The 27,619-nt window shown below is 47.0% G+C and overlaps 1 protein-coding gene across 1 annotated transcript in view; it reads left to right on the plus strand.

Annotated features, from left to right (window-relative positions):
- ANO2 (anoctamin 2) overlaps positions 1-27,619 on the plus strand; it is a 335,951-nt gene that overhangs the window by 1,419 nt on the left and 306,913 nt on the right. The window contains exons 2-3 of the mRNA XM_045071882.1: positions 21,921-22,156; positions 23,354-23,680. Coding sequence (XP_044927817.1) covers positions 21,921-22,156; positions 23,354-23,680 — 563 coding nt within the window. The remainder of the gene's footprint in view (positions 1-21,920; positions 22,157-23,353; positions 23,681-27,619) is intronic.

A 27,619-nucleotide genomic window follows, 5' to 3' on the forward strand; every position in this document is an offset into this window, starting at 1 on the left:
GTTCTTAGAGCACGTGGAGAACAGAAATTTGGCCACTAGACATAAAGATTTTGCTTCTAGTCACAAAATAGACTCGGTCTCCATTTGTGAACAGGTGGTTAGGTAAGGCTTCTCTGCAGAGATGAGTTTGAACAGAGATTGTGTTGAATGAAAGAACAAGCCTTGCATATACCTGGAGAATGATCTCGCAAAGGCGAATATAGGTGAAAGACCGTCCCGCAGGAGTGTGCTTGAGCTGTCCAAAAAATAGTGGGGAAGCCAAGTGCTTGGAGAATAGAGATGAAGAGGGAGCGTGGCAAGAATGAGCCAGCTCCTGCAGAGTGCTGTAACTCAGGCCACCTGTTCTTGGCATTCAGAGAAAAGCTAGACTAATATTCATTAAGCATCTACTATATCTAGACTCTGTGCTAGGTGCTTTGCCTCACAACAGCTTTATTGTTGGCGTTCAGTCCATTTCATTGAAGAAGAGCCTGACGTTCAGAGAGGGGCAGAAATACACCTGTTACGTTACGTTATCCACCAAATAATCACGGAAGGATAAAGTTAGAATTCAAACTTGTTTTCCCCAGCACGTCACCTTGTGGCTTTTGCTCTGTTTCATAAGAAATCATTAGCAGAAAGTGTATGTACCAGCAAGTGGGGTGGGAAATGTGGGGGGACCTGGGGCTTTAAGGGGGATACTGATTTTGCAAGGCTGTTGGGAAATACGGTGGTCACAGGCCAGGCAGGGCTGTTATCTCTACCCTACAGTTGACCCTTGAACAATATGGCTTTGAACTGCGTGGTTTCACTAACATGCAGTGTTTTTTTTTTTTTTTTTACAGTACAGTACCTGAAGTGTCTGTTCTCCTTATGATATTCTTAACACTTCCTTTTCTCTAGGTTTGTTCTAAGAATGCAGTATATAATACACATAGAAAACGTGTTAATTCACTATCTATGTTACTGGTAAGGCTTCTTATGAACAGTAGGCTATTAGTAGGTAAGTTTGGGGGAATCAGAAGTTACATGCAGATTTTTAACCACACGAGGGGATTGGCACCCCTAACCCTGCATTGTTCAAGTCAACTGTATTTCCAGTCTCAGATCATCATGGTTAGTTCATCTAGTGGGATCAAGCCCAAGGAGGCTGGATGTCATCACCAAACTTGTAAGGAAATGTACCACTGTGATCTCTGCTGGGGATATGTCTTAACCAGCACAGATTAGCTGAGTTCCGCATTTAGGGTTTACGTAGGCATGGGAAACTGACCTAGTGATGACGTTGGGGAAGACGTGTTTAATTCCTGATGGGCTCTAGCAAATCTGGCTCACTGTAGTATGCCCTTATAAGTGCAGCTCAAATCAGCTCAGAGGACACCTGAGAGCCAGACTGCGCCAAATACCGTGCTCAGGGTTGGAGTTACAAAGATTAATAGGGCACAACACCTGCCTGTCAAGACTGTATTTTCTAGACTCTTGGAACCCTAAGATGATCTTAATACTTTAGCAGCCTTATCCACTGCTGTGCATCCTGGGAAGGAGGAGGTGGCGTCAAACTTTGACTTGTTCAGACCACACCAATGACATTAGCCTGACCACACTGTAGTTATTCAAGATGTACTCAACGTCTTTCTCGGACTCCTACCGACAGCCCTGCTTTTCCTCCAGAATCTTCAAGGACATAACTTTTAGTTTGTCTGGCTGACAACTCTCCCTCTAGGTTAGCCTGCACTGAAACTACTGAAGGATCTCCATTCTCACCATCAGCTGGTGTCACGCCCTCCCTCTGCTGAGCAAACACAAGCAGAGGACACACCACCCTTTGTTAAAAAATGAAATTCAACCACGTGAATTGGAAGGTTTCATTGGTTTTATTAAGTGGCACATGAATCGGGCAAATCCCATCCAGCAAATAGAGGGGAGCGCTACAAAATGGAAGGTTTTTATAGGAAGGTGGGCGGGGTGAGAAGTTATTAGTAAAAGAAAAAGGATTGTTTCAGGCCTGGAAATAGCTTTTTCCCCCCATGATTGGGAAGATGTAATTTATATATATATATGTATATAAATATTTAATTATATAATTAAATATATTTATAATTATATATTATATATATTAGAAATATAGATATATTTAATTAACTTAGAATGTAGTATTTGTTTCAGGGGTACAGGTCTGTGATTCATCAGGGTTACACAATTCACAGCACTCACCGTAGCACATACCCAGTGTCCATCACCCAGCCACCCTATCCGCCTCTCCACCTTTTTTGGGGCAAGGGAATGATAGTGTGTTTGTCATGCGGTTTACTGCCTCACCAGTGTTGATGGGGAAATTTCAGACAAACCTTTCAAAGGTTACATACCCAGAATAAAAGGTCACATTCCTGGGATAGGTTGAAACTGTTGGTTTGCTGGAGGGGTGTGTTGTGTGCATGTGTGTGCAGATGACTCCGTTTTGGGCTTGTTTTTTTTTTTTTTTAATCCCTTGTATCTTCTGACTTGTTCACTGACAGTGAGTATCAGTCCTTGATGCCTGATACATAGCATTAGCTAATTAAAAATAGCTTAGAGGCGCCTGGGTGGCTCATTGGGTTAAAGCCTCTGCCTTCGGCTCAGGTCATGATCCCAGGGTCCTGGGATCGAGTCCCATATCGGGCTCTCTGCTCTGCAGGGAGCCTGCTTCCCGTCCTCTCTCTCTCTCTCTCTCTCTCTCTGCCTGCCTCTCTGCCTACTTGTGATTCTGTCTGTCAAATAAATAAATAAAATCTTTAAAAAAAATAGCTTAGAAAAAGCAATAATATACTTCCATTGTGGAAAACGTTTAAATACAAGTAAATAAATTAAAAATAAAAGTTCCCTGTTTTTAATTGTTTTGGTAATTAGTCTTCACTCAAACTCCTTTTTAGTCTGTTTTTATTTTTGCCTGTATCAAATAACTGTTTCTATTTACTATTTATTAATCTTCAAACAGTTTACAAAAGAGGAAACCCCAGATACAGTAACACTTAAATGAACAAATGCCAAGTAATGAAGGATTGAGAGAACAGTATTATATCACAAAACTTAGACTAAGAATAGTTATTGCAGTTGAACAAAAATTTATCTCTGAACTTCTGACAAGCAGGTCAGAAAACAGACAGCAAGTTGCATGGGTTTCATTGTCTGATAGAAGGAGGCTAGTTTGAGTTCATCAACATTAAACCTTAAGAAGAATGTCACAGTGATATTTGTGCTATTTATATAAGACATTGCCCAACATAATGAGCTGTAGTTTCATTAATAGATTTTTGGAAAGAGTATTATTCATCACGTGAGCATTTATTGTTTCTGATTTTTTTTTTTAAAGGGGTGTTTGTGTGCTATTCTTTCCTGGGCCACACTACCCTACTATGTTTTTAAAAATGCTGTTTGCAAGTGGTCACCAGCCACTGGGTTAAACCTCTAATTTGAAAAATAGTAGCATATAGCATATAAAAAGCTCCTCGGTTCATTCACGCATTTAGACCAGAGGCTGCCAGTCAAGGGACACAAGACCCTTCCTCAGGAACAGCTCCCCACGTTCACTGTGGTACCGTTTCCCTTCTGCCTAAAGAACCTCCTTTAGCAGGTGTTGAAGTGTAGTTCTGCTGGTGACAGATTCTCTCAGCCTGTATTTTTTTTTTTTAAGATTTTGTTAATTTATTTGAGAGAGAGAGAAAGAGAGGGAACGAGCAAGCAGGGGGAGTGGCAGAGGCAGAGGGAGAGAGAGAATCTCGAGCAGACTCCCCGTTGAGCACAGAGCAGGGCTTGATCTCACGACCCTGAGGTAATGACCTGAGCTGAAACCAAAAGCTGGATGCTTAACTGACTGAGCCATCCAGGCGCCCCTTTCAGCTTGTGTTTTCTTGGAAGACTGTCTGTTTTACTCTCCGTCCGGAAGAACACTTGCATCAGACACGTTTTTCCTTTCGGGACTCCAGGTGTTCTCTCTTGGTCTTCTTGGTTTTGATGAGAAGTCTGCCTTAATCCAGATTTTTATTTTACTCAGTGTATAATAAAGTGTAATATTTTCCTAATCTGGTATCTCTTGATATTAATATTTTATTTTTATTTTTGGTGTTCAGCAATCAGACTGTGATGTGTCTGGGGTGATTTTCTTTGTGTTTTTTCCTCCTTGATTTTTTTTTTTACCTTCTTGAATATGGATATTTTATTTTATGAGATTTTGGGATAATTTCTCTCACTCTTTCTTCCACTGTTTTTCTGCCTGATTTTCATTCTCTCCTTTTTCTAACATGTATGTTAGACGATGTGGTCCCACCAGTTCCCAAGACTGTGTTAAATTTCTTCAGTCTTAGTCTTCTGTTCTTTAGATCAGACCATTTCTACCGCTCCATCTTTATCTTCCACTGATCTTTTCTCTGCCTTCTCCAGTTTGCTGTTAAGCTCATCAAATGAAATTGTTCTTTTTCATTATTGTATGTTTCAGTTCTAGGAGTTCTATTTTTTAAACAATGCCAGCTTTATTGACATATAATCACATACCATAAAATCCATCCTTTAAACATGTACAATTCAGTCATTTTTATTCATAGAGGTGTGCATCTTTCATTGCTCTCTAATTTTAGAACTGATACACGACTTGGAAATATTTCCTCCCTTTCTCTAGGTTGTATATTCACTTTATTAATGGTGTCTTTTAAAAAAAAAGAGATTTTATTTATTTATTTGTTTGTTTGTTTGCTTAGAGAGGGAGCTGGAACAAGGGGAGGGCAGAAGGAAAGGGAGAAAGAGAATCTTAAGCAGACTCGACATGGAGCCTGACCTGGGGCTGATCTCAAGACCCGAGGTCATGACCTGTGACAAAGACATGGGGCTGATCTCAAGACCCGAGGTCATGACCTGTGACAAAATCAAGAGTCCGTTGCTCAACAACTGAGCCACCCAAGTGCGCCATTAATGGTGTCTTTTAAAACATTTTTAATTTTGATGAAAGCTAGTTTGTCTATTTTTCTTTAATTGCGTGTGCTTTTTGGTTAAGAAACAAGTACTTAAGGTAATAAAGATTTACTCCTGTGTTACCTTCCACATGTTTTATATTTTTATCTATTACATTTAGGTCTGTGATCCATTTCTGGAAAATGTGAATTTTTATGTATGATGTGAGGAAAGGGTCCAACTTCCTTCTTTTTTGTGTGGATATTCAATTGTCCCAGTACCATTTCTCCCTTTCTTTCTCCACTTCTTAGTTCCTTTGTTGAAATTCAAGGACTTATTTCTGGAATCCCAGTTCTTTTTTTTTTTTTTTTTTAAGATTTTTTATTTATTTGACAGTAGGCAGAGAGAGAGGAGGAAGCAGGCTCCCCGCTGAGCAGAGAGCCCGACGCAGGGCTCCATCCCAGGACCCTGGGATCATGACCCGAGCCGAAGGCAGAGGCTTCAACCTACTGAGCCACCCAGGTGCCCTGGAATCCCAGTTCTAATGAGTGATTAATTCTTCTGTCCTTATGTCAATACCACAGTAACTTTGCAGTAAGGTGTTTTTTCTTTTTCTTTTTTTTTTGTATTTGATTTTGTATCCTGAAACTTTACTAAAGTTATTAGTCCTAACAGTTTTTTGATAGTCTCCAGGGTTTCTCCATATAATATTATGTCCTCTGAAAATAGTGCCAGTTTTACTTCTTCCTTTCCAATTTGGCTATCTTTATTTCTTGTTCTTGCCTAATTGCTGTGCTTGTAGTAAGTTTTGAAATCGTGGAGTGTGAAACCAATTACATTGATTTTTGTTTATATTTTCTAGTTCTCTGCACTTTTGCAGTTTCCATATCTTCCACTTACTAAGATCATAGAAATATAAACAGTGCAACTAGGAAGGAGCAATGAGAACAAACACTAATCCCCTTGACAGGGCCAGATCCAGCACAGGTTATGTCTGTGTGTATGACCAAGGCTGGCCCAGCAGCCTTGCCAGTGCAGGTGTGAATCTTTCCTGAGGTTGGGGAGAGAGTTCATTGGCCCTGGGTCCCTCTGGGCCTACTGAAAAAGGCCAGAGGGCTGATGTGAATTTTTATTGCTTTCTTTGTGTCTTTCATGGGTCACTTTTGTCTGTTTCTTCCATGTCTAGTAAATTTTGATAGTAAAATGGACATTGTGCATGTTACAACACTATCTTTCAGGAGAGTTAAAAATTTTTTTTAAGAAAAGTTTTCCAGCATGTAGTTCAATTACGAGCTAATCCCTTTGAGCTTAATATTTAGGTCTAGTTTTCTGCTCATTAAGGTATATTTTTGGAAAATACAAGGTTTTTCCCATGATTCTTTAACTTGGTAAGACTCAGCCTCTCATGTGTCTCCCCTAGTGATCTGTTCAGGGCTTGGCCTCAGAATTTTTAAGTATAGTCTGCTAGAAACATTTTTCTAGCATGTGGTTCTTAACTCCTAAAATGGGATCTCATGTCTCAGCTGGATATCTGGAATGTTAGGACATGTTAATGAGGTCTTGCTGCTCTGGCTGGGATGGAACATCAATGTCTTCCAGTACTGCATGACCTCCAGCATCTTGTTCTGATCTCAGGGTGGTGGTAGCCTCTCTCTGGTCAGCCTCATACATGGTGCCCTTACGCGTGTGGAGACTTGCTCTCAGCCGAGGACTCATGAAGGTCCTCAAAAACCTCTCTAGAGAACATTCTTGGCACATATTTCTCCTCTTTTTCACTCCGCCCCATAATTTCCAGCCATTTTAGTTTCTCCAAGCCTTGACCTCTGCCTCCTCAGTTCAGTGGGATTTTCCTTTACTTGGGTTCCTGCTTCCTGAACCCCAGTCAATAATGTGTCCTTATGGGATTACATTTATGACTTTCTATTCTTGAAAATTGTAGTTCCAAACGAGGGATGTGTTCAGTGCCTGAAAATGTTTGGCTTGTGTACTTTGTCCTGTTTTACAGCTGTTTACAGCAGAATGTCCACCCCAGTACCAGTGATTTTATCGGTACTGGAAACAAGTTTATCAGCAGGTTTTTAGGTAAAAAGTATTCTGTTGAAAAACAGTTTCAGTTGTAGGTCATTGGCAAAGGCCAGAAGTAACAGGACTTTCTAATATTATTCAAAAGTGATCTTCATGATTTAGAAAAGAATGAATTTGTTGTATTTATCTAATTTTAATGAGAAGCTGAGAGCCCAGCCTTAATTTCCATCTTAAGAGAGAGTTGGACTATGGAGATGCCTGCAGGTAAGGCCACAACTTTTCTTTAAAATCACCTTTGTTAGTGCTCAACAGTACTGGAACTCAACATAATGAAAGCTCCAGAATTCTACAGCACAAAGCATAGTAGAGATTATTTTGCACAAAGCATAGGGGAGAAATCCTTCTGCTCATCTTTTGGGCATTTCAGTTTTTTAATTTGCTCTTTCGTTGAGCACCTGCTATGTGCCAGGCTGCAGTGAAGGTCAAAGATGATATCCAGTCCCTACCTTTGAGTATCTCTCCTGGCTTGTGATTTGCAGAAATTGGGGGGGGTGGGCGGCTGTTAAATCTGTCAGGTTGGGAGAAGTTTGGGGAAGGGTCTGTTGAACTGGACTCTGACATGTGGGTATTTGGCTTGGATGGTATCTCAGTAGACTAATTACTGCACTTGTGAGTAGAGTTATTTATTATTATCTGCATTGCTAGTGAAGGGCACCGTGTTAGTTAGGGAAACAGCCGCTCTAACGAATAGACCAAAAAATAAATAATGAGTAAAACACGACAGTTTACTTCTTGCTAAACTAATAGTCCAGCTGAGTAAACAAATGACTGGGGTGGCTCTTATCCATATAGCTTTTCAGGGACCCAGCATGATGGAGGCTTAACCAGTTTCAACTCTGACTTCCAAGGCAGCCCCAAGGGCTTTCTTCCCAGTTATCTGAAAGGGGAGAGAGCATGGATGGGCAAGCAGAAGCACGCACAGAAGGTTTCTATGGGCTAGGTTTGAAGGTAGCATGTATCACTCTGGTTACATTCCTCTGGCTGGAATTGTCTTGTAGCTACATGTAATTGCAAGGGAGGCTAGGAAATAGGGTCTAGCTATGTGTTCAGAAAGAAAGAGAGAACATGGAATTTTGGTAAGCAGCTAGTAGTCTCTGTCTTAGGGACTTACCAAAAATGATAATTTTAGTGTGGCATGGTCACACTTATTTTCCTGAATTTAAGTTGCAGAATTACATATTTGTCTCTCCAAAGAAGTCTCTGAGGTCTTCAAGTTTCAGCAGCCATGGCAGGACAGGGGTTGCTAAATACTTATTAAATGGTTTTTGAATGAAGGAATGAATTTTTAAATTTAGTTTTATTTGTCTGATGCCAAAGTCCCCAAATGATGATGATGATATTGATAATAAGAACTGCTATTTATTGAGCGTCTACTGCATGCTAAGCTTTGCAAATTGTTTTAGTTTTTGTTTGTCCTGGAAGCTTTTTATCTCTCCTTCTACTTTCAATGACAGCCTAGGTGGATGTAGTATTCTTGGCTGCATATTCTTCTCGTTTAGTGCTCTGAATATATCATGCCAGTGCTTTCTGGCCTGCCATGTCTCTGTGGATAGGTCTGTTGCCAGTCTAATATTTCTACTGTTGTAGAAACCTCTTGTTTCTGTTGTACAGACCTCTTGTCCTGAGCTGCTTTTAGGATTTTCTCTTTGTCACTAAGACTTGTAAGTTTTACTGTTAGATGATGGGATATTGACCAATTTTTATTGATTTTGAGGGATGTTGTCTATGCCTCCTGGATTTTAATGTTGTTCCCTTCACCAAATTAGGGAAATTCTCTGCTATAATTTGCTCCAATATACCTTCTGTCCCCTTCTCTCTTTCTTCTTCTTCTGGGATCCCAATTATTTCAATATTGTTTCGTCTTTTGGTATCACTTATCTCTCAAATTGTTCCCTCGTGTTCCAGTAGTTGTTGGTCTCTCTTTTTCTTAGATTCTTTATTCTCCATCTTTTGGTCTTCTATATTACTGATTCTCTGTTCTGCCTCATTTATCCTAGCAGTAAGAGCCTCCATTTTTGATTGCACCTCATTAATAGCTTTTTTAATTTCAACTTGGGTAGATATTAGTTCTTTTATTTCTCCAGAAAGGGATTCTCTAGCACCTTGATAATCATAATTTTCAACTCTAGTTCTGACATATTACTAATGTCCGTATTGATTAGGTCCCTAGCCATTGGAGCTGCCTCTTTTTCTTTTCCTTGTGTTTAATTTTTCCACCTTGTCATTTTATTCAGGTAATAGATGAATGAGAGAACAAAATACTGAAAGGGTAGTAACAACCCCAGAAAGACATACACTAACCAGATCAGAAGAGACCTGAAACCAGGGGGAGAGCAAAGAAGGAAAAAAAGAAAAAAATGTGTATATTCGACTGGTGAATAGAACAGAGCCACACACTTGATTTTGGATATATTTTGGTCTATTAGAAGAAGCTACCTCTCAAAATTTTAAAGAGAGAAAAACATATATATACAAAATTAAGGGTAAACATATTGAAGGGCTTGAATATGACTGTAAAGATTAAAATTTAAAAAGATTCTAAAAAAGGAATTGATAAGATAAGTTGGTTGAAAAAAAGAAGAAAAAAGACAAAAGAATGGGTTCAGGCTGGAGACTAGAAAAAGCCATGTGCTAGATTAGGATATATTTTGATCTACTAGAAGAAACTGTATCCCGAAATTTTAAAGAAAGAAAAACCTATATGTATGCAAAAAATAAGGTGAAATACAATGAAGGGATAGAATATAACTATAAAAATTAAAAAAGATTTTTAAAATGGTATTGACAAGATAAAATGGTTAAGAAATGTTAAAATAGGAAAGAGGAAACATTAAAAAATAGAATAAGAAAAAATATAATTAAAAAAATTTAACTTTGAAAGAGTAAAGAATCATGGGAAAAAAGCCATGAATTCTACGTGCTATATTCTGAGCTTTGAAGTTCTGCAGTTCTCATTGATCGGTGAACTTGGTCTTGGCTGGATGCTCTTGCTGATCTTCTGGGGGAGGGGTCTGTTGCCCGGATTCTCAAATGAGGCGTAATTGTACTGCCCTTGCCAGGGGCCAGGCTAAGTAATCTGCTTGGTTCGCTCTGGGGAGATTTTGTTCCCTGAACGCTTTCCATACCTCTTTGGAGGATGGGAATGAAAATGGCGGCCTCCCTATCTCCAGCCTGGAGGAGCTGAGAGGTGGGAGCCCCACTCCTCAGTGCGCCTTCAGAGAAAAACACAATCCCTCCTGTCTCCCTGGTCTCTGGCTATGCTGTGAGCTCACCCAGCCTGTGACCAAGCATTTCTATCACAGGCCCACGGCTCTGTGTGGAGTCTCCAAACCCAGCAGATTCCTGCCGCTGGCTCCTGCGCTGCTCCTCTTAGAGGAGGAAGGTGAGTCTCCCTGAAGGTGAGACTCCCTGTGGGGTCCCTGCTCGAAGAGCAGTTGCCCGACTGTGCCGCAGATCACCGTTGAAGGTAACCCTGAGCTGAGAGCTCACTGCTCAGCTCCGTCTTTGCTGTCAGCTTCCACGATCCGATACCTGGGAGCTTGGCCACACTCAGAAACCCGTGGTCTTCCTGTGACTCCAAGAGTCCTGAGACCACATAGTCCCTGTGAGGGCTCCACCCCTTGCTTAGCTTCTGGAGCGCCACCCCTCAGGTGAGCAGACTTCTAAAAGTTCCAGTTTTGTGCTCCACTGCTCTGCCACTTACTGGGATCTGGCCCCTCCCACTGCGGTCTATCTTCTTGTCTCTCTGGATTCACTTCTCTGCACGTCCTACCTTCCGGAAAGTGGTCACTTTTCTGTTCCTAGGCTTGCTGCTCTTCTTCTCTTCAATCTCCTGTTGAGTTTGTAGGTGTTTATAATGGTTTGATAACAACGTAGCTGAACTCCTGGGACCTGATTATATTTAGGTCTCCTACACCTCTGCCCTCTTGCTCCTCCCCCTTCAATACTAACTTTTTACCAGATATGTCATTTCTAAATATTTTCTCCCATTTCGTAGGTTTCCTTTTAGTTTTGTTAATTGTTTCCTTTGCTGTATAGAAGCTTTTTATTTTGTTGTAGTGCCAATAGTTTATTTTCTCTATTTCCTTTGACTCAGGAGACATATCTAGAAAAATGTTGCTGTGGCCGATGTCAAAGAGATTACTGTGCTACTTCAAGGATTTTTATGTTTTCAGGTGTCACACTGAGGTCTTTAATCCTCTTTGAGTCTATTTTTGTGTGTGGTGTAAGAAGGTGTTCCAGTTTCATTCTTTTACATGTTGCTGTCCAGTTTCTCCAACACCATTTGTTGAGGAGACTATCTTTTTTTCCATTGGATATTCATTCCTCCTTTGTCAAAGATTGATTGACCATATAGTTGGGGGCTCATTTCTGGGTTTTCTGTCTATTCCATTGATCTATGTGTCTATTTTTATGCCAGGCCATATTGTTTTAATTATTATCACTTTGTAATACAACTTGGAATCTGGAATTGTGATGCCTCCAGTTTTGTTTTTGTTTTTCTTTTTTTAAAGATTTTATTTATTTATTTGACAGACAGAGATCACAAGTAGCCAGAGAGCCAGGCAGAGAGAGAGGAGGAAGCAGGCTCCCTGCTGAGCAGAGAGCCTGCTGCGGGGCTCGATCCCAGGACCCTGGGATCATGACCCGAGCCGAAGGCAGAGGCTTAACCCACTGAGCCACCCAGGCGCCCCCAGTTTTGTTTTTCTTTTTCAAGACAGCTTTGGCTATTCAGGACCTTTCATGGTTCTATTCAAATTTTAGGATTATTTGTTCTAGCTCTGTGAATGAAGAAATGAATTAATGGTTAGTCGGTATGAAATTAGTTAGCCAACAGATTCAGTTGCTTCTTTCAAAAAACTAAAAAAACTTTATTTTATTGAAGTGGTATCTGACTGGTGTGAGCTAGAGTAAGCAGATGAAGGTATTGTGAGTCTTGTCTTAAATGTGAAATACATACTTCACTTGTGCTTGAAACCCAAGCAGTTCTTTGAGATGCTAAGTTTGAATGTGATTTCTCCTTTGGAACTCAGTGCTTTTCAGAATTTATACACCCTGATGAAATCAACACATTGGGTTAAAGGAAGGAGATGGAGAAATTATAAAAAATAATATATGAACTGGAGATACAGTTGCATATTTAAAAACTTTCTTTCAATAAAAACCTCATTATGAAGTACTGAGCCAGGGTACTGAGTTATGGGACTTGGGTATCCCTCATAGTGAGGTGATATGATAATGTTCTGCCTGAGGGTCGCCTTTTTAAAAAGTTGCTTTTTAAATGCATGCTGTATTAGGATGGTCTTATACGTTGATCTTGAGGCTCTTCCTGGAATGGTGACAATTTTGAGAAAGATGCTTGCCTTTCTATTTTTTATGGCAGGTATGCGAGCCTCCAGTTCTGTATAAACTGTATCACATCATTGAGGCACAAGTTCACTACAGTTAATGACATTTAGTGTTTGGATTTACTTGGACCGTGTAGAACTCATTCCTATCCCCTTGGATCTCAAGCTGGAATTACGACCTAAGCCCTCCAGTATGCTTTAGAAGGTCGGGGGCCAAACCAAAGCTACAAGAGTGGAGGGTCTTACTGCTGGTTAAAGCACACACCGCTTCCATAGCCATTGGCCCAATGTGTTCATGGGTTGCCAAGTATGGTCGCTTTCTTTTCTTTCTGCAGGGACAGGCTTCCCTTGCTTCTTGGTTCATACAGCACCCACTTTTTTTTTTTTTTAAACACCCAGGCCAAGAGAGGTCTCTAAACTTAAAATGTTTAACTTGGCCAGGCAAAGTGGCGCTTAGTTTTATTTGTCTTAAGCTCACTTTATTCAAGTTCTAGGTGGTGCTCCTTTCCTTCATAAGCTCCTTTCCTTCCTTGTGACTCGATCTCTGCCCACACTTTTGATTCTGTAGACCAGGGATCTCACCCCTGGTGGTAGAGTGGAGCACCTCACACAAATGAAGTCCAAATCTTCAGGTGGAGCCCAGACATCAATATTTTAACTTTCTTAGGTGATTCTAATTATGGATCTAGGGTTGAGAACCAGCCAGTTTCTCCACGGACCCTGACCTTTCTCAGTTGCTGACTGCTAATATTTTAAGTCGGGCTTCCCACGACCATCTCTTCCTCCCTACAGAGCAGCTCCTGGATGCTTCTATCTCTCCTTCTCCAGGACTACTACTTCTGGTTCTGTCCTTTGGAATGTGGTGACCATCACCTCACTGATAGTCAAATGAGGACACATCTGGTTTTAAATAAGAACAATTTATATTTGGCTAGGCCTAGTAGAAGTGGAGTTAGGAGAAATTAAAAAATGTGTCTCTCAAACTTTCCTCTCTCCTAGTTATTATGGGCTCTCCAGTCCTTTAAAAAGTCTGACTCAGTCCCTAGGGGTGTTTCCAGTGTGTTCATGAACAATTCTTCAGGCCTCCACGTGGCATTAACCATCTTAGTTGATGCTTGAAGTTGTGAATTTCCTTCTCCCAAGTTGTGGAAGACACTTGTCCTCCTCCTTCTGAAGCCAGTTATGTGCCAGTCCTCATGCTTGGGGCTAAGAATATGTGGTGAGCAAGATAGGCACTGTTCCTGTCCTCGAGGAGAGCACAAGTGAGCAGATAAGGTTTGCTGTCTATATGATATGAACTTACTCATATCAGTTAACCAGGCTGTAGCACAGAGAAAACTTTCGAGCAATTTCCTATAGCTTATACATGTATTTGAGATATTTTATAAAATTCTCAGATTCATTCATGTTCTTCTTCCCTGCTGAATCCCTCTGTATGCCTCATTTCTCATTCAGGTTGGAAGCTGGGATGGCCTGGGCAGGGAGCTCTGACTGCAAGAGCTGTCTTAGGCTTTAGTCTCAGACCCAGTCTATTTTGGGCAATGGAAATCTGTTCGACCTTCTTTGGAGAGCTGGGAATAAGACAGAGATCATCAATCTTGGTTATACCCCTGGTGATGAGAGGTGATGAGAGGTTGGTGATGGAGGAAGATGGGGGATGTTGCAGGAATCCACCAAATATGTCCATGAGAGGACACCCTCACAGAGTGGTGTGCTTGTGTGTGTGGTGTTGGGGGGGTGGGTAGAAGAAGGGTTACATTTTGCTCACCATTGCATCATCATGCTCTTTTCGTGTTAATGAACTTTCAGAACAGGTTGTGGTTGGCCAACAGAATAGTTCTGATCAATTAGGCTGTAGACTGGCTGCTTCTTCCTGGTGTAGGCGTAGGGACGCTTATACATTAATCTCATCAGCCATACTCCAGACCACAGTGTAGGATGGACAGCTGATGAGTAGGTTTCATCTGGAGAACTCCTCCAGATCCCATTCCATGGGTTTTGCCACTGAGGGAAGCGCTTCCTGAAATTCTGATTCTTTTCCTGACCTAGAATCTTGGGTCTGAGCATTGACCATAAGTGCTTGTTGTTTGAATTTTGTAAAGGGGAGGGGAGAGATGTTAAGAATGCTACCAGCAGGGACTTATCAGGTTGTCTTGGTTGAGAAGATATGTGTAGGGGCAGAAGGGAGTATAATTCCAAAGATCGAAGACCAAGGATAAGAAAAAGCAGGTCAGGGGCGCCTGGGTGGCTCAGTGGGTTAAGCCTCTGCCTTTCACTCAGGTCATGATCTCAGGGTTCTGGGATGGAGTCCCACATCGGGCTCTCTGCTCGGCAGGGAGCCTGCTTCCTCCTCTCTCTCTCTCTCTCTGCCTGCCTCTCTGCCTACTTGTGATCTCTCTCTGTCAAATAAATAAAATCTTTAAAAAAAACCAAACAAACGAAAAAGCAGGTCACCTTAAGGAAGCTGCTGGTAGTTCAGTGTGCCTGGTGTGTGTGTGTGTGAGAGAGAGAGAGAGAGAGAAAGAGAGAGAGAGAGAGAGAGAAGTGGAGGGAGGGAGACAGGGAGGGGGGAGTAGCCAGCAGGAGATCATTGATACTGGCAGGTTGACAGAAAAGAGAGTAAGGGGCCTTGTAGGCCATGTTAAAAAGTGTGTATTATAAACCAGAAGGGTCCTTTCTCAGCCCCTCCAATCCCATCACATAGCTGGCCACCTGCTGGGACTATGTGGGTAGAAAGGAACATGAGGAGGAGGAAGCAAGCCTTGCTCTCAGAAGGTTGATGATCTGAAACAGCCAAGCCCAGCAGCTGATTGCAAAGGACATGCAAATGATTGCCTTCCTCCCTGCAATCCCTTTTCCTCCTTTGCCCTTTGGATTATGCCCACTTCTCTTTTCTAGATGCTTCTCAAAAGTCGTGTACCCTGGGAGGCCTTTCTTGCTAGCTCTAAGCAGAGCTGCGGGCTTCTGCTTCTGCAGGTTCTTGTTCATACTCCAGCTTTAGCTTTTCTCTTGTTCCTGAAATGATCTTCTTATTAGTATATTTTCCTTATTAATCTGCCTTCCTTGGGAGCACTCAAGGCAAGCCTTATATTTCCACTGTATTATATAGAGCCCAGGAAGTGAAATGGTTTTGACATGAATAGAGACACAGTCGTTCAATCCCCCACCCCGCAACGACAGCCACTTGAGGTTGGAGCATGGCGTGATGGCTTGTGGTGGTGGTGAAGGGGGCGCTGCCGGGAGGGGTAAGCGGGCTGTGGATGGGTGTTAGATGAAGGAGTATTCAGACAGGTGGGCCGGGCCCAGATGTGTGCATATCAGATAATCTGGTCTTCATCTAAGAAGAGTGGATTGAACGGGAGTAACTTGGTCAGGTTGTGACCTGAGGATCAGAGGGGAGCAAGCTAGTGGCAGGGAGGCCAGTTAGCTCTTACTTACCCAGGTTCAAGGTAAGGATGCACACTGTTGCCGTGTCATCCTTAGGAAGGGGATACTTGAGCATCGGTGGACAGAGGGCTGTTTTTGAGTCTGAGAGGCAGAGCCCAAGACGCAGATCTACAAATGGTCCTTTATTGTGTGGAGGGGACTGGAAGACCGTCCTTCTGTTGCTCAGCCCTCATGCAGAGTCTAGGAAAGTGCTGTTCAACAGCAGCTGTGGGGCAGGGCATAGGGTGATCAGCAGGGCCATTGGGTCCAAATTTTAAGCTTGGCATCTCTAATTTTGACTATCAAGTTCATTCAGGAAAGCAGGGTAAGACCTCTGCACAAGTGCTGACCCTACCTGAACTGCCATCCATCCATCCCAGGATGCTTGGGGAGGGGCCACATGAACATCCACAAAAGTCTGCACATGCCCAGGTCTCTCTGAACCCCACCTGGGGTCTTGTTCTCGACCTGGGAGGGTGTGGACGCACTGTCTCCACTCAGGGTAGCCCTGGCCTGTCTGGCTTTACCTGAAACAGTGGCCTTGAAGGGTGGGGAGAGAGGCGGCCCTGTTCTTCCCTTCACACTTGTCCTGCCTGTGCTTCGTAATGAGGCAGTAATGATGCCATGAGGGAAGCTTCAAGGAAGAGCACTGCTGCCTGGAGGTCAGGCTCCCACAGGACACCACCTGCTGCTGTTCTTTTTTGGAGGCTCTGGAAACCTCCGAGAGCCCCGATGACTCACCTCCCCCTCCTACTTGCCTGGGGAACCCACTTCCCGCTCCCAGTCTGTTCAGCCTTCTGCCGCCTTGCTCTTGGCTGTGCTTCCTGGTCCCTTTGCTCCGGTTCTCCCGTCATCCCCTACTGCCTGAGCGCTCCCAACCCCCCTCGCTCTCCACAGCCCATGCCTCGCCATTTCCCCTCCTCAGAAGCCCCGTCCCACTCCGATCCTTTGCTGTGACCCCAGAGTTTCACCAAACTGTTTGAGAGCCGGGGCATGGTTCGAAGGGTCCGGAAAGAACCCCTACAACATCTGTGCCCCCACCCGGCATGGTGCCCAGTGCCTACCATTGGAGGGTATTCCTCGCAGTGAGACCAGAGCCCTGACCCCTGCACACATGCAGGGCTTGGGACATCTCCAGAGTGCTTTAGAGTTTCCTGAATTCTTTCCCTTCTGTTGTCTCAGGATGCCAGCTTTTGGAGCTTGTAAGCCGAGACAGCAAACAGCTCAATGGAGGAATGGGCGTCAGAAGCCCCTGATGATGGATGGGAATGGGGACCCCAGCTGGGGAGGGGCCTTGGCTGGGCTGGGGGAAGGGATGGTGTGAAAGGGCAGGCCACGGGAGGACCCTGAAAACAAGCTCTACTTGCTTTTTCATTTAGATTTGGGAGCTCTTCCTGCCTTTCGTCTCTATTCCTTTCCCTTTGGATCTCTGATCCTGCTCCTTTGTCTGCCTCTGTGGTGTAGCCTAAGGCACCTGCAGCCCTCCTGAGCAGTGGAGGTGGGATCCGTCCAGAAGGGACAGAGTTCACCCCTGAAATTGTGGTTCTGAAGGCTAAGAAATTGTGCAATGGTGCCAGATGACAAACGAAATCCTGGTACTGGGGGATAGAGAGCTGGTGCTTCTCCTGCCTCCTCTAGGAGCACTTCCAGGGGGAGGTGAATAGGAGCAGGCAGGCGGGTGGCAGAGAAGGGCAATTCTGGGACTTAAGGCCAAGCGACTGGTATGAAACAGAGAAGTGAGGGTGGGCAGAAGCATGGGAAGGGGCAGGCCCTGAAGCCCTGGGTAGGGTTTGGTAACAATCCCTCACATTTTCTGTAGCTTGTGGACTTCCCAGGAGTTGTCATCTTTCCTCTTGCTCTGTCTCACCCATCCCCTTTGGGAAAAGATAGGGTAATGACACCCGCCTCTCAACTGTGGAAGTAGAAACTGACGTCAAAGAAATCACATTATTTTTCTGAAATTGTGGCAATGCCAAGACGTGGTGCTGAGGGTCCCCCCGACTCAGCGTGGGGGTTGCCATGTGGCAGGGTGCTGACGGCGAGGCCTGCGAGGAGTGCTGGGGAGCAATGTGGTTGTCACCCCAGCACTTCTCAGTTGTCTGTAGATCCCACTCCACTGTGAGACACCCATGTAGTCCCAGATCACAGGCTGACATTTATTGAATTTCTTATTCCTGGCCTGGAAAAGAGTGTCAGCTGCGGTCTTGAACCACTCGGGTGGCAGGTTCTCCAAACAGCAAGCTAAGACCAGAACACTGCCCTCCCCCAAAAGTGTAGCCTGCCCCCCAACCAGTCACATGCCTTGTGGTTTCCCTGTGCTTCATCGTCTTAGCCAATAGAGCAAATAAGAATATTCAGAAAGAAGGGAGTGGGAAGGAGGGTGACAACAAGGCTGGAGAACACATGTAACGTCTCTCAGCCCATGGTAAAGACTTCCTGCTCTGGCAATAGGGAGCCTTCGAAGGGCTTCCAGTAGGAGAGTGGGGTCGTGTGACATGGAAAGGTCCCCCTGAAGGTGGATGGGAGAATGGATCGGGGTGGCGGGGGAGGTGGGCAGCTGCTGCCAAGCTGGGGCTGCCCTCTGTCTATGTTTAGGCTCCGGGAGGCCTCTGGTCATTTTCATCCAGTTACACTTGACTAGATGAGGAGGGCCTTCCCTTCCCCCACCCTCATGCTCTAGGAGGCTTGTGAGGGTTTGGATGGCTGAAGGATGGGCTAGTCCCATTTGGGAGAGTTGGTTGGAGTGGTCAGATCTGGGCAAAAGCTTGGAGGAGAGGGATTCCTTTGACTGGACAGTCAATGGCTGCCATCAGTAGGTTACCCTTATTCAGTGACCCCAGACAATAAATGCCCCACTCTTTGCGGTACCCTCCTGACCAGTGGAGCCCATGGGATAAAGCTCGGAGGCCTTCTCCTGCCAGCCAGACCTGTGTCTGTGTATCCCCCGAGCTCTCCCAGCACCACCTCAGCTTGGGAAACCGCAAGTCTTGTCTGCAGAGGGAAGCAAATTAGCTTTGCCTGTAGTGTCTGAATATTTCTGTCTTAGACCTTGAGCAGTAGCTTTTTGAAACAGTCATGTGTTACTTTTGATTTTCTGGGTCCCTTGTGACCCAAAGAGCAGGTGGCCCACAGCTAGACAAAGAAGCATAGCCTGAGAGAGGAACATGGGTCAGGCCCGGGGCTGGGAGAGCATGTGGTGCGTTCCAGACACTGTCTACAGAGCAGCAGGGCTGGGACTCAGAGTCGCAGCGGACCCGGGGAGCTGGCTGGGTAATGCAGGGTCTCACAGCTTGTGGGGGTGCGGGAAGCACCAAAGGTCTCCACACATGCAGGTGTTGCAGCCAGGCCGACCGTCTTTTGGGGAACAGTGGAGGCGGGCGAGGGTGGAAGCAGGGGGGTTGGAGTGACCCCGCCGAATGAGCATGGTAGTCTGGATTAGGGTGGTAGTCATGGAGGTGGTGGAAAACAGTTGGCTTTGGGAGCTGTTTCAGGGCAGAGTTCCTAGGATGGGTGACAGGGACTGTTGGGCACGGGGAAGGCTGTCCAGGCGGAAGTGTGGACAGGTGTGGTGGCGGCCTGGCAATGCTGGAGCAGGTCCTCATGTGGAGCAGAATGCAGATTTGGTTTTGGACCTGTAGGTTCTGAAGGGGGCGCCGAAACATCCAGGTGGAGAGGCCAGTAGGCAGGAGGGTGTTTGGATCCAGGGCGTTTGGAAGAAAATAAGGGTTAAAGACAAAATGCTGGGGGTCATGAGCACAGTTGATCATTAAGGCCAGAGGAGTGGATGAGAGTATCCAGGCGTAGGGTGAGAGTGTAGAGAAGACGTCCCAGTATCCAGGCATAGGGTGAGAGTGTAGAGAAGACGTCCAAGCCTTGTGAAAATCTGTCCAGCTGATCCAGAGGTGGGGAAGCCATGCACCTTCCCCATCCCCCATGGCACTCAGAGCTCAGGGAGGCAGCTGCCTCCTGCATACCCAGGGTTCTGTTGGGCAAGACAGCCTCAGCCAAGAGCCAAGTAAATGGTCAATAAAGGGAAGATTATTTTCAACTTTGTAACATGTTCCACAGGGTGTGTATGTAGGCCTTTCCTTCCGATCAGGCTCAAGTTCCCTCTTTTTCAGCTTCTTGGAGGAGTCCTGTGGAGTGGGTTCTCTTGTTGCATTTGTCCTGATGCCCAGGCTTCACTCTCCCCTCCCGACCCCCAATTTCATGGTGAGGCCAGCTGGCTTGAGTGTCTCCACCTTTGTGTCATTACTGCCTGGTGTGTCTTTCTGGAGGTGGAATGACTCAGCCATGTGCTGTGTTCTCATTGTTGGGTGCAGGGGGGCAGGGGGAGAAGGTGGTCATGAAGGCAGGGCCTCAGGCAGCTGTGGTCCATGCATCAGAGGCAAGCAGAGGGAGCTGCTGGGATGGCTGGTGGAGCCCTGGAGACCAGCCTCAAAGCCCAGGTTGTACCTTCAGGGGCTTGTGCCTCTTGGATAGTGGTTTGACTAATGCTGGGCCTGACCCTGAATCTGAGCTACAGCTGTGAATGGGAATATAGCCGACCAGTGTGCTTGAGTGAGCCTTACCTTTGTCCTGACTGAGCACAGGTGTACATGGGGGTGGTCTTGGTCTCTTTCAATGTGCATCTGGAGGTTTTCAAGCCTTCCCTGGGGACAGTTCTGCCCTGGGCCAGGTGGTAGGCAGGCATGCGAAAGGCACAAGGGGAGAGGGATAAGGCAAGATGAGGGGCTGAGGAAGGAAGCCCTTCCTTGCCGTCCTGAGCCTCACCACCAGCACGCACACCCACTGTTGCCCTTCTGTGTTCTCCCCCTGCCTTTCTGAACCCATCCACCCTTCAAGACCAGAGTCGGGCTCAGTCCCTCTGGAACCTTCCAGCCTTACTGGTCTCCCACAGTGTAGAACTGTACACTGGAGCCCACAGTGTAGAAGTAAATTATGAGAGCTCTGCTCTGCATTCTTCCTGCCTGCCAGCTCTGTCTTTGTGAAGAGATGATCAGGTTTTCCAGGACAGGGACCGAATGTTCTAGGGCCCCTGAACTGTCCAGCAGAGAGCTGGGTGCCTAAAGGGCTCTTCTGAACTGCTTTTTGTTCATTCTTCCTTAGAGCAGGTGCTAGGGGCTGAGCTGGATGTCCACGGTGTGATTTCTTCTGCCATGCAGCTCAGAATGAAAATGAGAACAATTATGACAACCACCTTTCATTGTGCACCCGTGGGCTGATGATTGCCCTGGGGGTCTTGCATATGTATCTGTCCTTCGGTTTCTCACCGCAGCCGGCCAGTCTGGTATTCTTATGCTACAGGCAGGAGGAACAGGCTCAGAGAGGTCTGAGCAAGTGGCAGAGCTGAGGGGGAAGCCCTGGCACCCTGCGCTGTACAGCTTGGTTGGAAAGAGTATTTCTCAGAGGGGGTACAGATTGGGTCTGGTCAGCTTTGAGGTCCTGGCAGCTCGTGGGCCCTGCCTGGGGTGTTTAGTGCTTCGGTGCCCTCCAATTCTGACATTCTGCAATTTTGTCACCGGCCTGCATCCTTTCCCTGAGGGGGTGAAACCAGGAGGTCTCTGAAGTAGCACTGGCACCCGCTGTGGGTTGCTAGGGGGCTGCTCCGGGGAGGGCTGGGAAGGGGCTGTGGAGCTCTGAGGCCCTGGTGGAGGCAGCAGGTGCGTAGGAACCCCTCAAGGGCATTGGAGACAGCGCTTTTGTCAGAGCAGGCCTCTGCCCTCAGGGGACCCACGGGTGGTGTGTCTGTCCTTGCTCTCGCGTCAAGGGTGCACCAGGGTGCCCTGGGAGAGACCCTACAACTCCAGCCTTTGGCATTAGTTCGGTGTCTCTCTAGGGAGTGCTCCCACTCACCCTGGCTCACCTGATACACTGTCCCCTCTTGTCTGGGAATTAGAAGATTGTGACAGCTGTCACCTGAAGGAGCTTCTGCTGCTGGCTCTCCTGTGTGTGTGTGTGTGTGTGTGTGTGCATGTGTGTAGTGCATGAGACCCTTTTCCGCATCCCACTGCTTCCTTCTATACTGTCCCCACCCTGTGGCCAGTGTGACTCTGCCTAAGCAAGACCGTGAGGAGGTGTGGCCTTTTTCTTAGAGATAACCCGGTTTCCCTCCCTCAGCCCCTCAGTTTCTCCCTGTCCTGGGTTTCCTGTCACCTGAAGCTGCTTTGCCTCCTTTGTCTTTCCCTCTCACAGATATCCCCCTGCTCCCTGGCTCCCCGCGCCGGCTGAGCCCTCGGGCAGTGGCCAGAGGGGATCGGGGCCCCAAACATGGACAGCAGTACCTCAAGGTGCCATGTCCCCAAGCCCCTGGCCAGCAGGGCCGTTCTGGCCAGCAGGGCAGTTCTGACGGAGAATCTGGCCTGGCCTCCGGTGGAGGGAGCTCCTGCAGCGGCTCGGTGAGTGCTGGGTGGAGTAAAGGCTGACACTGTTGGGTGCCCCAAAGGCGCCTCTTGACCCGGGGCCCCTCTGCCCACAGGTGTGTGTGTGTGTGAGGTTGTGTGAAAGAGAAAGAGAGAGAGAGAGAGAAAGAGGCCCAGGGTTTTTGTGAGGGCCTTTTCCTCTCTTCTCTCTCCAAGTCCACGCTAAGTCTGTGGGCAGAGGAGAGGGAAGGGGAGGCGTAAGAGGCCACGTGGGCCCACCTGTTGGTCTGCAGACTCCCCGACTCCCCTGCCAGGTCTGAGGAAGCAGAGCTCTGCCACAGCTGCTCGGAGGCTCTCCCCTGTGCCTGGCACTTCATCTGGTTGCCCAGGTGGCCTCTCAGGTGGCTGCAGAGGCAGATGGGTAGCAAACCATGAACAAACAGGGAAACCCCCAAAGGGAGGGAGGCAGGTCCCTCTCCTGCCCCGCCTTGGTCTTTCCCCTCCTCTTCTCTCAACCTCCCACCTCCGGGCTGGTGGAGAGCAGAAACTGGTCCCCCTGCCGCGGTCTCTCGCAGGGTCCCGACTGGTCTCTGCAGAGCAGGAGGATGTGGGGCTGTGAGGGGCATAGTGTCGAGTGAATCCCTGGGGGTTGGGCCTGGGGTGGGCCTGGTGACAACAGATTGGCCTTTGTTCCGATGGATCCAGAGAACTTGCCCGTGAGTAGTCTGGGTGTGTCAGGAAGCGTGTGTTTGCGGGCTAGCCAGCAGATCTGCAAGGAGCGGGGTATGTGTGGGTGTGTTCCAGCACATGTGGAGGGCTGTGTGTGTGTGTCCGAGCGCCCTGGGGTGCTGTGTGTGTGTGCGCGCATGCATGTGTGTGGGGTACCGCGTGTATTTGCTCTGTGTGCATGTGCAGGAGCACCGTGTGGCTCTGGTGTGCAGGGCTTTGTTGCTACATGTTCAGACTGTGCATGCAAGTGAACGTGTGTGTGTGGTGGCCAGAGTGGGTTGGAGGGCGCGGGTGGCCAGGTGTGGACAGGTGTGGGGGGCTGTGTGGGCCGGGTGCGGCAGAAGAACCTACGCCACTCTGTCCTTCCACTGGGGGAGTCAGGGCCTCGGGACCTGTGGGGCTTCCTGGTCCCCCTCCCTGGGCCCAGAGCATGAGGTTAGCCCCCTTCATCACTCCCTTTTTCTCACCGGCCCTCACTGTCCCTATCCTATTCTCTCTGGCCAGGTCATCAACAACTACCTGGACACCAATGAGCCAGTGTCCTCGGAGGCCCGCCGGAGCCGCATGCACTTCCATGACAACCAAAGGAAGGTCGACTACGTGCTTGCCTACCATTACCGCAAGCGTGGGGTGCACCCTGGCCAGGGCTCCCCTGGCCAGTCACTGGCAATTGTCTCTAATGGGGAGACAGGCAAGGAGCCTCATCCTGGGGGCCACAGTGACATTGAGCTGGGGCCTCTTGATGCCCTGGAGGAGGAGAAGAAGGAGCAGCGGGAGGAGTTTGAGCATAATCTGATGGAGGCCGGACTGGAGCTCGAGAAGGACTTGGAGGTGAGGTTGGGCAGGGGGCATAGCGCTGTGAGGTGGGATGGCCTTGCAGAATTGGCCTCCTGGTGATTGGGTCACCTGTGGGGAACATTGGCCTTGTTCTGGCAGGTGGCATTTTGTTTTTTTATCTGGTGGGCAAACCAGATTTTCTTGTTCAAAGATCTGAGGAAGAGCCTTGGTGTAGCTAGTGCCCCTGCCTGGGGGTTCCTGTGTAGTGGTGGTAGGGAGCTGCCAGTCTGTTCTGTGGGTGTTGGCCTCCTTAGAGATGGGAGGCAAGACATTTCTTCCTGGTGCTCAAAGACCCCATCCTGTGTTCTCCTCAAAGGTTTCCTCGAGGTGAAGACCCAGATTGCATGTCAAACTTTGGATCACATTCCTCTATAGGTGATATACGTTACTAAGGAATATGCTTGCCTGGGGCTCTCTGAGGGAGGGGATTCATTGGAAACTGAACTTTGGACACGTTTTATCAACTTGTGAGCGATATATGTTCTGACCTCTGGTCAGTAGCAGCTTAAGGGATTCCATGAAAATCTGTTTATCTATATATCCATGTCTGTCCATCCATCCATTGATCCATTTCTTCATATCACGTGATCCTTTAAAGATGACCTGCCCTAACCATCCCCTCCATACTCATCTTCTACCCTTCCTACCCTCCCACACCTGCTCCAGCTCATTGGCCTTCTCTTAGTGGTGTGTTGGTCACCCTTACCTCAGGGCCTTTGCACTGGTTGTCTCCTCTGCCTTGAGCACCCTTCCCCAAACCCGTGCCTGCTCAGCCCCTCACTTCAGACCTCTGCCTAAATGTCATCTCTTTGCAGACATCTTCCTGACCATCCTAGTTGAAGTACTCCTACACCATCACGCTAGTCCTTGGCGATGCTTTAGTTTCCTTCATCACACTTAGCATTGCTACCTGGAACGACGAGACAGATTTTTTTTTTTTTAAATCTGTGCCCCAACCAGCTTCATGAAGGCAGGGGTCTTGTTTGGCTCACTTCTGTATCCCGAGTTCCTAGGACAGAGTCTGAAGAATAAGGAAGTGTAGTAAGTGCTTAGCTAGTGTTAGTTGAATAAATAAGTTACCTCCCTGAATCTCACATTCCTCATCTGCAAAACAGTTCAGTGTCCTGCTGAGCTGTAGTTTCACACAGGTCCCATCCATGGATGGGGCAATGAAAGCATCTCACGCAATGTGTACTGCATAGTAGGTGCTCAGTAAATGCTCATTAGGATTATTTTAAGTAGAATCATGCTGAGGGGTGTGATGCCATTCTCACCTCTTTTGTAAGAGTCAAGTTAATACCATTCCCAAACTGGAAGGGACCCCCAGCGGACATTCATTCATTTCTCTGACTCTGAGAAATATGGCACGTCTGAGCTTGGCTCAGACCCTCGTCCTACTGTCCTGGGCTGCTTATCCAGACCCTTAGACTAGGAGCTGCTTCTATCATTCTTTCTACCAATGTAAGGACTGCTCTTTGAAGACAGACTGGAGCTCCCTTGGCTCCTTGATTTTTACTTTTTGGAACCTCGAACTAGAGTCTGATGGGAAGGTTTCTCGAGGTACTAGTTAGTTTTGAGGATCAAACAAGAAGCTCTTGGCTCTGTTATCGTGGGAGGCTCAGTCCCACACCTATCTCTGGGTGTCAGGGAGCCGAGGCCCTGGGCCTCGTTCAGCTGCTCAGTTGGGAAACAGCATCGTGCTCAGGAAGGTGGTCTCTGGAGTCCAGAGACAGATGCTCACATCCCGGGTCTGGCATCTACGTGAATGACTTGCTCCTTGGGAGTCAAAGTTTCCATGTCTGTGTAAAGGGGAGAGCCGTACATTCTTCACTGGGTTGTTTGAAGATGAAAACAAGACAAGTGAATTAAGTACTTAGAACAGTAACAGTGCATGTCACTGCTATTATTATTATTATTATTATTATTATTATTATTTAGAGTTGCCAGATTTAGCAGATTCAAGATGCCTAGTTACATTTGCATTTCAGATCAACAGCAAATAGGGTTTCAGCAGAAGTATGTTCCATGAAACATTTGGCACCTGCTTAGATACTTAAAAAATTATTTGTTGCTGATCCGAAATTCAAATGGAATGGTGCAGGGGGTATAGTTCAGTGGTAGAGCATTTGATTGCAAATCGAACTGTACTGGCAACTCCCCCCACCCCACTCCCCTTGCCCTCCAGTTAAAGATTTTAATTCATTTGACACAGAGAGAGAGAGAGAGAGCACAGGCAGGGGAGTGGCAGGCAGAGGGGGAGGAAGAAACAGGCTCCCCACTGAACAGAGAGCCCAATGGGGCTTGATCCCAGGACCCTGAAGGCAGAGGCTTAACCCACTGAACCACCCACGTCCTCCTGTCCTGGCAACTCTTACTGCTGCCAGTGTCACTGCCCAGCTTTGCTGCCCACCAGCCCGTTCCATTGTTGTTGCTCTTGGGTTTTCCCAGCTTTGGCTGGGAATTAGGAGGGCCCAGAAATAGTTCTTGGGATTGCCCAGTGTTCAATGGGGGCATGGAGCGGGTCCTAGATGGTTGTCCCTGGTCTGCAACCAGCCAAAAGCACCTCCCTCCCAGCCTCCCTGACCCCTTCCCCCGCCTTCATAGCCTACTTAATGCTTCTCCTTCAAGGGCAGGTGACTCAGCTCCTCGGAGCCCCCTTCTGTCACCAGAGCCCCCACCACTCATTTAGCCTTTGTGACCTACATTCCTGCAGTGTTGCCCCCCTCCATTTTAAAAATTAATTAATGTTAGTTTTGGGACCTCTGATACGAAGTGCTAAGTTAATGGCCTTTTCGTTCAGGACGCGTCATCATCACTGGTCTGTGGGAGGAACCTCTAGTCACCTGCACAGATACCTGCCTGGCTCTCCCCACAAGCAGTCCTACCAGTGCTGTGTGTTTCTGGGGAATCTATGGTGGTGTTTTGGCTTTATGCGAGTTTTTAATTTGAAAAACAGACTTTATTGTTTAAAGCAGTTTCAGATATATAGAACAATTGCACAGAGGTTTCCAGCAGACTCCATACCCAGTTTCCTCTGCTATCAACCTCTGTGTTAATATGGTGCTTTTGTCACAATTAATGAGCAAATATTGATACATAATCCTTCAATAAACTTTCTACTTTATTCAGGTTGAGTTTTTCCCTCCCATCCTTCTTCCGTTCCAGGATCCCATCCCAGACCCCACATGGCGTCCAGTGTCCTTGTCTCCTCAGGCTCCCCTGGCTAGGACAGTTTCTTGAAACTGGCCACATTTTTAGTGTAGCTAGGAGGCACTCCGTTTTACAGCTCACTCCGTTTTTGGCTTTTCCTCTTAGCCCTGTATGGTGAGACCACTCGTGTTCTGCATGTGTCTCTAACCCATCTTTCCTAATGGATGAGGGCTTTGTAGCCACTGTGGTCCTCGTGCTTCTTCCCTAAGGATAATGGGCACCCATGTTGCCTCCAACTGTGTGCCACCCCAACAAGATGGAGTAGGAATTGTCCCCTCCTTCCAGGCCAGCAGTCCTGGATTGTCTCCCACTCTCCCCCTGCCCAGCCCCCGCCCAATCCCTGCCCCCATGTTTAGCACTGGCAGGAGATTGGTCAGCTGGAGCCTTTCGGGGCCTGAGCAGCTCTTTGGGGGCCTGCTGGGGCTGGCACAGCTCTTCTCGCTGTCAGGATGCTCGGTCTCTGCCTTGAACAGCAGGCTGCCGCTGGCACCTCATGGGAGCGGGGCTGTGGCTCAGCGGCACCTGGGGGGCAGCCTGGGGGACACGTGTGGTTGGCCCCACCTGCTTGGCCCTCCCTGCCCTGCTAGGCTACACTGTCTTTTAGGCTCTGGTTTCAGTTTGATTTTCAGATAAATGGAGAGGAAATGGGTTTCTATCAGAGACCCATTAAAACTTATTCATTTAGCCTTATAGATCAAAAGAGCTTTGCATCCATTAAATCCT

This window comes from Mustela putorius, unplaced genomic scaffold (genome assembly GCF_011764305.1).
Source record: "Mustela putorius furo isolate JIRA1106 unplaced genomic scaffold, ASM1176430v1.1 tig00003988_pilon_pilon_pilon, whole genome shotgun sequence".
NCBI classification, from domain to species: Eukaryota; Metazoa; Chordata; class Mammalia; order Carnivora; family Mustelidae; genus Mustela; species Mustela putorius.